The sequence below is a fragment of the Hyaloscypha bicolor genome, assembly GCF_002865645.1.
Source record: "Hyaloscypha bicolor E unplaced genomic scaffold K444scaffold_184, whole genome shotgun sequence".
Classification (NCBI taxonomy): domain Eukaryota; kingdom Fungi; phylum Ascomycota; class Leotiomycetes; order Helotiales; family Hyaloscyphaceae; genus Hyaloscypha; species Hyaloscypha bicolor.
In genome coordinates this window covers 52,936-65,258 of record NW_020194686.1, presented here as the reverse complement: position 1 = coordinate 65,258, position 12,323 = coordinate 52,936, and the positions used below count along the sequence as shown (strand labels likewise).

At 33.4% G+C, this 12,323-nt stretch overlaps 2 protein-coding genes across 2 annotated transcripts; both read left to right on the top strand.

Moving 5' to 3' along the window:
• Positions 1-2,959: 2,959 nt before the first annotated feature.
• On the top strand, positions 2,960-3,244 carry K444DRAFT_511107 (uncharacterized protein; the record flags this gene model as incomplete). Its single annotated transcript, XM_024873455.1, has 1 exon — positions 2,960-3,244. A coding segment is annotated over one exon (285 nt), but the record flags the coding sequence as incomplete, so codon positions are not given.
• A 94-nt stretch (positions 3,245-3,338) lies between these two features.
• On the top strand, positions 3,339-3,707 carry K444DRAFT_548054 (ankyrin repeat protein; the record flags this gene model as incomplete). Its single annotated transcript, XM_024876345.1, has 1 exon — positions 3,339-3,707. A coding segment is annotated over one exon (369 nt), but the record flags the coding sequence as incomplete, so codon positions are not given.
• Positions 3,708-12,323: the final 8,616 nt, after the last annotated feature.

The window sequence follows — 12,323 nt, the reverse complement described above, 5'->3', positions numbered from 1 at the left end:
TAAATACTAGACTAAAAAGAACTCCTAATATATTAGGTATTCGAATAGGTACTAGAAAGCTTTTATAGGACTTATATATTAAGCTTAAAAGTATTAGATAATCTTATTATTTATTCTTAAAACTATAATAGTTATATAATCCGTTTCTTTATAAATATATTTATAGATATACTTAATTACTTATATAAAAATATAAATCTTAATATTAATATAGGAATAGAACTTCTAAAAAAGATATAAGTTATATAAAATAATCTAATAATTATTATAAATGACTTTCTAGTCTAGAAAGCCTGATTTATAAACTATAAATATATAACTATTATTCTAGTATTAGTATTCAAGATATCTATTCTTATAAATAATTATTATAGCTATAAATGTTTTAGGAAATCTTTTCTAGTATATAAGTAGGGCTATAGACATTTTATAAATTATATATAGGGCTTTCGGATTATTTTTAAGGCTATATAATTCGTAAAATATTTGACTAGTTACTATAATTATAAGTTCGCCTATAGAATCCTATAATAGATTTAGGAGCTTAATATAAATAACTTTATTAATTAAATCGGGAATTAAAAAAACGGCTTTTTTCTTAAAAAATAAAAACAAATATATATATAAAAGGCTATATTTCTAGTATTTAATTATATATATATAGCTTATATATAATCTAAAAAGATAATTCTTTAAGTCTATAAATAGCTTTCTTATTTTTAATATAAAGATCTAGTAAAGGAAATCCGAATAATTAATAGTTTACTATTTATTTAAAAAGTAATTTATAATTTTAGGCTAGTATAAATTAGCTATAAAAGTAATAAAAAAGCTTAGCTTACTAAAGTATTATATAATAGCTATTAAGTCTTAAAAGAGCTATTATATAAAATAATTACTATCTATAAAGCTTAATAGAAAAACAATATAATAGATAACATTACTTATATAAATATTCTTATAAATTAGAATATTTATAAGTCTTATATATATATTTATACGAATATTTTACTAATATAAATAGAGCTAGTCGAGTAAAGTAGTTTTATAAGTAATATATATATTAATAATATATTACTAAAAGAGATAACTAGTATAAAAAAGCAAGAAAAAGGCCAGATAAATATAGAAATAATACTAGTAAAAGACTTATTATTCTAGCTATATCTACTAATGAGTTCTATTATAATCTTATAACTATAAATTATAATACTAGCCCGGGTTACTATATGAGAAAAATAAAATATAATAGAATAATATATATATTATATATATTTATAGATATTTATAACCTGCCTTATAAACTATAAATACTAGATTATAATAGCTTATATCTATATACTTGTCCGGAATAAGGGCTATAACCTTATTACTTATTAGAAGATTCTTATAATAATAATTAATATCTAATTTAAGAATTAAGTATATTTATAGATTAAATAAGACCCGGAAATCGGTTTATTAGCTTATAAGATACTTATAGACTATTTTATAGATTATAATAAACGAATTATAATTTGTAAATATATTTGTAAATTATAAAAGAATTATATAATTTAAGTAAAAGAAGTTAGTAGCCTATAGATTAGTTATATAAAGAAGGATTTAATATATAAAGCAGGCTATAGCAGGCCTTAAAAGTAGAAGAGCTTACTATAGATCTAAAAGTACTAGATTTTATAAAAGAAGTTAATCCGGGTATCTTTCTTATAACTAATTAATATAAAAATAAAAGTATAATTATATATTCGGATATTTGTCCGGAAGGCTTAGTAAAGCGGGTTATTATTTATAAAGAGGTAAGAGAAGTATAAAGGAGACTTGTGAATTAGAGGAAATATTATATTGTTCTTCTTATAATAGGCCTTAAAGTAATTATTTATATAGCTAAAATAAAGGGCTCTGCAAGTTATATAATAACCCGTAAGCAGACTAGTTATATATATAATAGCTAGCCGGAAGTAAAAGAGAAAGGCAAGAGGCTATATAGTAAATAGGTCGGCAGGAGGATTCTCTATAATATAAACTGGGGCCGTAATAGACGATTAACGGATCTATTACTAGTGCCATAAGGCTAGCTCGTCTATAGAGATATCTATAATTAATTATTATTATTACCGGGAAATAGAAAGGGTATTTGGATCGAGTTCTTATAAGACAGGGTACTACTAAATATAATTAGTAGTATTTCGGGCCTATTAACTAGTTAATTAAGCCAGAAAAGGGAAAGGATATAAACTCGATAATAAAAGCAAGTTTTATATGGCTTAGTCTACTCTATAATAAAGTCAGAAGCAGGCCAGTTTTGCCTATAGGAAGTATAAAAGCGGGGAGGATCTATAGTAATAAAGAGAAGAAAAAGAGGAAAGTAATATAAGGTCAGGATTTCTTTTCTTAGTGCTTTTTACGGAACCGCTAGCTTCAGATTTCCCCCCGAGCTTTAAAAAATTATAATAAAAGCCCCTTATATCTCAGAACTACTAAAATATAGAGAAAGATACTCGAGTATTCTCTTTATAATCCTAAGCTAAGCTCTAAGGATTTGGATGTAATTGCGTTCCGATATGCGATTCCCCAGAAGGGGGCGATTCTGGTGTTCCTTACGTGACCAGTTTTTTTCCAGGAGCCCCGAGAGCCAACTGCTTAAGGGTGGTCCAAACGTACGATAATATAAAGAAGTGAAGTGAAGTGATTAGCAGTTAATTAAAGGACTACCGGCGAACTCAAGGGCCTTCTCTATTATTTCCTCTCTCACGAGTCAGATCCAAGATCAGCCATTATTATATGGGCTCGTCAAATTGAGGACCGGTTTAATGGTTCCTCGATCGGAAGGGGACTACGCGAGAAATTAAAAGACACTGCAGCTTACGAGGACAGAACTCTTTTTATTGCATCCTGCTTTGATTTAGAGGAAATCGCAGGAAATCGGGTGAAGCTCCGAGATGACTTAACTAACAACCAGGGCAGGACACCTTTACAGGTTGCTGTGAGGCATGGCAGTTGTGGTGTGATTCCGATGCTAATTGGAAATTGTCTCACGGTAATCACAGAAGCGGTGGTGGTAGCAGCGGCGGGGAATGAAGAGAGCGGTGAGGAGGTGATGACGCTCTTGCTCGAGCAGCGAGGGGCGGACGTGGTGATTACAGAAGAGGTTGTGAAGGCAGCGGCGGGGAATTATATGAGGGGGAAAGAGGTGATAACGCTCTTGCTCGAGCAGCGAGGGGCGGACGTGGCCATCACAGAGAAGCCGCAAAGGCAGCAGTGACATGCGGTCAAGAGAAGGTCCTGAAAATCTTTGAGGGGCATTTCAAGATTTTCCCTTCCAAAGGCGACTGTTAATTGCCCAGTTATATAACGCAGCAAAGTTTGGGAAGGAGGATGCGATACGGAAGCTATTAGCAGAAGGGGTCGAACCTGATCTCAAAAGTCTTCGGCATGTCTCTCCACTTTGGATTTCCGCAACACGTGGTCATCTCAAAGTAGTTCAAATACTACTCAGTACTAAACTTGTCGACGTCAATTCGCAAAGCACAACTGGTCGCCCTCCTATCTTTTGGGCCGCTGCATCCGGATACCACGATATCGTTAGGCTATTATTACAAGCAGGGGCGGACCCTAGCCTTATAGACGAAAATGGGAATACTCTTCTTTCGATAGCGAAGCAAAATGGACATGATAAGATTACCAAAATGTCAGCTTGTAAATAGATAGTTTCGCAAGTAACGGATGGGTTTCAAATGACCTTTATCTTGCTCAAGACTATAATAACACTTTACACGTGTTGGATACTTCGAATTTCATCCTCCGAAGCGCTTAGTCGAATGAAATGCAGTGCTATTAGCTCCGGAACTCGAGAGCCTATATTTGCTGGCTATGAGCATTAGTTAGGGGAACCGAATGTCACTTTTTCATCTGGATATTTCTGAAAATAATATTATTATTACCGAAGCTGCCACTAAAAGAGAACCGAAAGGGATATTGATTGACCTTGGACTTGGCAAAGGAATTGGACAGTGTGCCAAGTGGTTACAGTTGTTGCGCCTCATGTTTTCTTCCGATGTCAACCTCTTCATTTTCTTTTGTGACGTGTCACCCATGAATTTGATCCCCCCCCCCATCCTCCCTCTGAACGCCGCTTCCCTCGGCCGCACCTGCTCCCGCGGTGGGACTGGCCAATAGAAGGACGAGGCCCTCATTAGATATTCGTCCCAGCAGAGCTGCTCGCTGTACCATGGTCCAGCGCGTGCGTACTCCAGCCGGTGTCCTGTCTGGGAACTTGCCGAAGATCTAGTCCCAAGACTTGCCCTCTTTCTTTATATGCCAGCAAGAACTGCTTGTCCAGGTCTGGCCATTGGCTCTGTTTACTCGTGCTCAAACGGTCCTGCTCGGCCTCGCTCGAACATCCGTCATAGTCGCTGCTAGACTCAGGATCGCCATTACTTGAATCGTTATTATCGCCGCTGCTTGACGGTTTAACCTTCTCCGATACAGGAGCCCTAACGTTAATAAAGCGGTGGCCGCTCCTCTAGTTCAAGAACGGCCGGCCCCTGTATGAGGTCGCTTTTTAAATTTTGTCGAATAGTATACCCGGATAGTCCCTTTACTCTGGCTAGGGAGGGCAGTAAAGATATATTCCTATAAATAGTCTTTATTCTATATCCGGAGGAATATTATATCTTTCTCTTTTATCTATAAAACCTTGTTTCTCTTTAGCTTTAATAGTACTTGATATATCTTGGAATATATAGCAGAGTCATAATTAATATCTAGTACTACGGAATTAATTAGTAAACAAAAGTATTCCGAGATTAATAGTAGTTTAAACTCAAGATTATAAATTATATTATTTCCGATCCTGGTATATTTAAGGAAGCCTTGGAAGAGCTATTCCTAATACTCGGTAACTAATACTGCCTTTATTACTATAGTATGGTACGGCAGGCCGTACTCTCCAAAAATCATATTATTTTGGCGATTTTGAGGTTTTAGTTATATAGTAAAGGCTACGGCCTTTTATATATAACTTGCGGAAATTATATAAGAAAGCTGGTTTTTCTATAGTTTTAGAGAATAATCCCTCCTGAGTATTTAATTAATTAAGCTTTTATATACTATATACTATTTATACTTTACTATTTATGCTTTTAATTTATTATTTTACTATTAAGTTATGTTTTGCACTCTGGTATACTTTATATGGGTTTTTGTCTTATTATAGTTTCCCTTCTATAATAGATAAACTCCGAGAAATTTATAAGATATATTAATAGCTCTTATTAATAAAGGTTAATAAATATTCATTATTAGCCTGGGGCTATATATTATTAATCTCAAGTCTGGCGGTTAATAGTACTATAAGAAAGCGAGACTATTCGGGTAGAAGCTCTAAAATATATCTATAGTAGATAATTAAAGCTATAGCAGGTACTATATATGGCTTTCGTCGCTTTACAGGTTATAGGTTCTTATTATTAGTATTATAGGTATTATAATTATTATTAGTATTTATGAAATAGAGGATTTCGCTACTATATAAGTCTTAATACCTCTGTTTCTTTTCCTGCTTTTATATTACAGGATTAATACTTTATACCAGGTTTTATAAAGTAAATATAATAAAGGAACTTTAAAAGGCTCTTGAAATATAGTAGTACTTCTTATTAATTAGAGTTGCTATATACTTGGGATAGGCCTTAGACTATACTAGGCTTAAGAAATTAGTAGAAGACACTATTTGAGATATATTCTATTAGTAAACTATTTCTTAAAATTTCCAAGATAGGATACTTATAATATAACTAGTTATCTTTAAGCTTAGTAAGTAATATAGAACTAAATAAGATTTATAGTTAAACTTTAATAATTTAGGTAAAGAGCTTATTAACTATATACTATATTCAAAAATGTTCTTGCCTTTACTATATTTGCTATAGTATATATAGTAAACTCGTATAATATTTCTTTTTATCTATAAGGCTAAGTTTTAGAGAAATTGCTTATAAAGCAGCCATAGAATTAATATCTATATATTATCTTTATTAATTCAAGAATTAGACCTATTTAGATATTTACTCTATATAACTCAATACTAGGTTGTCTTTATCTGGCGTCTAGTAAGCTACTAGATATATATTCTATAGAGTCGAAAATAGTAATTATCGATCTCTAGTTATATGATTAGCAGAGCCTCGGTAGCCTCTTTATCCAGAGGATCGTCTATATTGTCTACCTCTACTAAGTTCTGCTAATTACCTAGAGCTAGCCGCCCTGCAAGCTCCCCTTACTGCCGTATCTCTACCCTTCCCGCTTCTCCTACTAGCTCTTCTACCCCAAGTTCCCTCCTCTCTAGTATTTCTACTACTACCTGAGTCTCCCGCTACTCCCACTACTCAAGGCCCTGAGCTGGGATACCATATCAAGAAGCATTTTGTAGCTCTTCTGGTCTGCCACCGGTGGTTTCGCTATATTCTCGACTCTGGATCTTGTCCTGTAGTGCCTCGACTGAGTAAGGACTTGGGGAGGTAGATATACTGGCAAATGGTGAATCCCCTTACTCTTTTAAAGCCAACCCAAGTTCTTTCTCTAGTTTAGCCATACTCTTATTAGTCTATCTATTATTGCCGCTATCGGGAAGCCTGGAGAGGGAGTGGGGCGCAGACTCTACTAACATACTCTGAGTAATATTATTAATACCTTACTGGTTACTCTGATCTTATAGTGGCTTGGGGGATTAGGGGAGGGTCTTGGGTTGGGCTTATACGGGAGCAGAAGGCATACTATACGGCTCAGAAGACCCGAGCCCTAGGGCTGGCTCCTTAATGCCATACTATGGACCGAATGTATTAATAGACTCTGTCGGCGCCGAAGCGAGTTCTGAGGTTGTAAAGGCGTTTTACAGACTTGTATCCCGTTTAATATTACCGGAAGCGCCTTTGGTCTGATCCCTAGTACCTGCCTTATCTAGGTCGTTATTATCGAGAATTACTAGCTAATCTGCATATAATTAGCGGGCCGCTTCTGAGTATAAAAAACAGCCGGTATATCTATCTCGACTACTATTCTAATATTCGCCCGATTCTAATTATATTCAGTTGACTTATAGTCCAACCCCGGAAAGAGCTAGCTATTCTAGATACTAAATAGTAGACCCGATCTTTGAGGCCTCAGTCAAGATCTTCTAATATAAAATAGCCCGAAAGCTTCTCGAGAGATAGAAAATCGTTATTTGATTCGTTATTATTATTAGCAGGAACGCACTTATAATCTAGATTAATAGATTAGAATGATTTCACTTTTGGTATAGCTTTTTTATATATCTTTAGCTCTTGCTACCGTATTTCTATCTGCCTTAATTTGACTTAAACGGGAAGAAGTAGCCACAGGTCTATATATTTTCTGGCTGCTACTGGTATCGAGTAAACGGTTTGAATGGCTGGGTTTAGAAGGCCAGAAAGTATTTCCGTTATAGAATAGTAGATTTAATAAAGGAAATACAAATTATACAAATTATATACTTTTAAGAGCAGCTATTACAAAACGAAGTGGGTAGAAAGCAAATAAGTTTGAGAATATATGAAATATTTAATAGAGAGGGGAGAGAAAAGGATTAAACGGCTTAAGTAATAACCCGTAAGCGCTTGTTTATTGGAATTGGACTAGTCTCGTCTATATATTAGCTTTACTACTCGTAATTCCCGTATACTATCCTGAAATTAATCTGGTTCTTTATATAAAATCTCAACTCCTTCAGGTTTTTACCAGGACTTGTTTATTATATAATTCCTAGCCTTTCTCGGCTTTACTAAAGATCGAGAAATTGGCCTGTAATTAGTCTAATCCTATTCGAAATTCAATTCACTATATCTATTCTATAAAGCTTATAGCTATCTCTATATAGCTGAGCCCGAATAACCTTTCCTTTATAGAATTGAGACTTTATAAAGTCGATTATATTATATCTATTCTGGTAGCGCTTATAATTCTGTTATAGTAGTATCCTGGAGTTAAAAGATCCTTGAAATAGCCTTTAAAATTACTAGATCCGTTCTTCTAATATATAATAGTAATAGATTAAGCTCCTTTTAAGGTTATATAACCTGCCTCCGTATAATCTTCTATATTAGCCTACCTGCTTATAATTCATTCTCTTATTACTAGCATTTTATATTCGGTCTATAGGATATTTAGCAGAAGTTATAATAATACTATTATTATATAGATTATTACCTGCTATAGCTATATTTGGCAGAAATTAGGTTTTTTTATTATAGATTAGCCCAGATTAAGATATATAATATATATTATTATATTTACTATATAAGGAAACTTACTGAGATACTTCTCTTAATATATAATACTATAATATAGCTAGATAGAAGCCGGCTATATTATTATAAGGCATTTTTTCTCTTAGCCAGATTATATTATATAAAAGAAATACTAAACGCAAGCCTCTACTATTACAGTTACCGAGGGAGTATTACTATAAGAATTATAATAGTATAATAGCGAGAAGAGAGTTGTAAGCAGAGCTTATGCTTATATCTCGGGTAACATAATACTATCTAGAGAAGTGATTACTATTGCAATAGTCGAGAGTATTAAATCTATAGTAGCAGATTAAGGATTCTGGCTTCAAACCGGCCGGGACCGTCGTTCTTAGCTATGGCAAGGGCGGCAGAGGGGTTATTCGGGATGGGTTTGCGCAGGTAGGGGTCGACGGCATATAATAAGATCCTGTAACCGAGCGAGAGGATATTGGGAAAGGATTAAAGAGGAAGAAGGTCGAGTAGCAGGGGAGTGTAAACTTTTATAGACATTGAAAGCAGCGGCTGGCCCGTATACTATAGGAGGGAAACTGTAATAAGACAAAAACCCACATAAAGTATACCAGAATGCAAAACATAACTTAATAGCAAAATAATAAATTAAAAGCATAAATAGTAAAGTATAAATAGTATATAGTATATAAAAGCTTAATTAATTAAATACTTATAAGGGATTATTCTCTAGAACTATAAAAAAACTAGCTTTCTTATATGATTTTTGCAAGTTATATATAAAACGCCATAGTTTTTACTATATAACCAAAATCTTAAAACCGCTAAAATAATATGATTTTTAGAGAGTATGGCCTACTATATTATATCCGATCCTCTATTTATTTATACTTATTTCCTAAATACTAAAACTAATAGAAAAATCTTATTTAGAATCCGAAATAATAAAATAATTAGGATTCTTCTTTATTAGCTAATCCAATTTCTCCTTAATATATCTAAAATAAAACTTATTATTCTTAAATAGTCTTATTTCATATTCCTAAACTTATTTAAAAATAGTCTAAACCCGTTTAGCTATATTCTTATACTAAATCCGATATAGTTCTTTATATTTAGTAGTATTTGCCTTTAATTATTACTTAATTTCCGCCTTTATTACTAGGTATTAAGAAGGCTTATTATAGCAAATTATATTATAAATTATACTAATATATTTCAAATAAATAGCTCTTTTAAATTTCGTATTATTTATAGTATTCTTGAATTAATCTTTAATAAAAGAAGAAAGCTCTAGATAAGAGGCTTTAATAACCTTATAGGAGACTTCATTTTTATATATTCTATTCTTAATAATAACTAGACTTATTAGAATTATAGTAAAAGGCCTATTAAATAATAAATTATTATTAAGCTATTCTTTAACTTATATATTATTCGAGAATTAATATTTACTTATAATTTCAGACTTATAGATTACCTAGCTAAAGGTATTTATTTATCTAATTAAATAAACTATATTTAGAATCTTTTCTCCTATTATTTTTAGTAAATACTCGCCTATTTCCTTAATTACTTCCGGCTTAAATTTATTAGAAATAGAAAAGTAATTAATATTTTTAAAGAACTTTTTATTAAAAGTAATAATTTTTTTATAATTTATAAAAAAAATATAGCTAATATTCTAATACTTTTTACTAAAGTAGAATTTACTATTTAAAGCTTTAGTAATAACTAGATCTTTAGTATTATCTTTATATTAATTATAATTAATATTTCTAGAAATATAATATTAGGCTAGCTAAAAGTAAATAATTAGATAAATAGAATACTTATTTAATATCTTATAAAATCCGAACTATATTAATAGATCTACTATTAAGAATTAAGAAATTAAGGTAAAATAGCTATTATTTAAATCTTTATATTTTAATATATTATCTTTTTAGAAATAAAACTATAGTATTTTTTAATTTTTTATTAAAAGCTTTTAAATATTAAGCTTTTTAATTTATTTTAGGTAATTTTTCTTATAAATATAACTATTTATATCCAGATTAGTAATACTAGATTCAGGAACAGAAACTATAATATTGAATTAGAGCTATAGATTTAGATAGAATTAATTAAAAATATAGTACTTATATTTATATTTTTTAATTTCCCGGTTTTTATAAAAGAAATCCTGTATTTCCTTATTTACTCAAGTAATAGAAATATACTTTTTGCCTTTAGTAACTTTATAGATTTTAGTAACTAGCTTTAGAGAGTTCTTAATATTATTAATATTTCTTATATTAATAGAAAAAGTATTAATAAGCTATTAAATATATAGTATATAGAAAGCTTTAAAGAATTTATTAGTAATTCTATAGTATTCTCGCTTATAAATAGGTCTTAAAATACTATTATATATTTCCTTAAAAATATATTTATTTTACTAAATAAGTATTAATTTCTATTTAGCTAGTATCTTATAAGTATATTAGATATCTTTAAGTTCTCTGGATTTAATATTCTTAGTTTTCTGCTTTTTAGTTCCAGATATAAATATAGAAGTCTTTTTAGATAGTATTTTTCTTTTTAGAATAAAGGATTTCTTTTTACTTTCCTTTTTATTTTCCTCTATTTTACTAGTCTTATACTTGAACTAGTATTTAGATTTTTGCTATTTCTTAGAAGTCTTAAGCTCAGCTTGCTTTTTTCTCTTATTAGGTTCTTCTTATCTAGTTTTATTAGTAGATTTATTATTAGGCTATATTGAATTAGCTCTATTCTTATCAGCTAGATCTAATTAAATCGAAACTAAAATTATAATAGGGGGCGTGGTGCGTCGGTATTCGTCGATGTAGGCGGACAGGTGGAGCGTTATTGTGAGAGGATGGTTTGTCGCTGCGTAGTTGTACTGTGGTTGTGTCAGTTCAGCTGTCTAAGGAGTACAAGGAGTACTCGTATGGCGTTACCTTGACGGGCTGGAAGAGCCTCAGATACTCGTACTCACGTTGGGAAGATGCGCGCACAGCTGCTTCAGGTCCCGGCACTCGCTCCAGTCTCGCTCCCCGCGTAAATGGTGCTTCAGAGCAACGGCAAGCGTATGTACGCACCTGATAACCTGTCACGTGCTGCGCACAGGCGTATAGCTTCTTCACCGCCCTTAGGGCACCATCATTCATACATATTTATACCAAAACACACCACATTCCACTTCCACAGCTTGTCCAGGCCGTGACATAACCTCTGTGCGCCTCGCAACGTCCTGGATCATCACGGCTTCATCAAGCGACGCGGGTTGCGGCACGTGTAACAAGATGGTGCGCGCGAACGAGCGCGAGTCCGCCGACAGCTTGTCCCATTGGATTCGACCGTCCCACCAGCGATTGTACGACGACTGCATCCGGAACGTGATTGCCAAACCGACCACGAATCTGCGGGCGGGGTTGTGAGCTTTGTGCTGCAAAGGTGAATATCGGGAACAGAATAGGGGAGTGCATGGACACGCTGTCGCCCGTAAAGTGCGCCATGGCGCCAATGAGCGATGCAACGGCGCCCGAGAGCACGATCTGCGCGAACCATCGAGGTCAGTAGGTAATGAGTAATGAGAAACTAAATTTATTTCCCCTGTGGCATGCCGACGGCCCTATCCGTGAACCTTGGTGGAAGTACAAAGTATAAGCACAGGTGCAGAGAAGTAAAGGACAGACCTGTGGCAAGATCCTTGAAAACCCAGCGCCTTCCCAGCGCAGCGAGTACGGCACCCACCTCTCCCTCTTCCGCTTTTCCCTCTGGCCCGCATGCCACTCCTTCAGCGTATGGTACGGGTGGTGATGCTTGCTTCGCATCTTCCCCTAATCTACCTATGAATGAGGAAGGAACTAGGCTCTGCAGATCTAACCTTATGCGAAATATTGTATGCCACCCAGCCCACCTCTCCTGGGCCTGACATCTAAATAGATAGCGGTTTGAAACCTGAGCCAGCAGTTGTATCAACAAACAGCATCATAGTCCCTAACATGTGCCCTCATCCTAGCAACAGCTAGTAATATC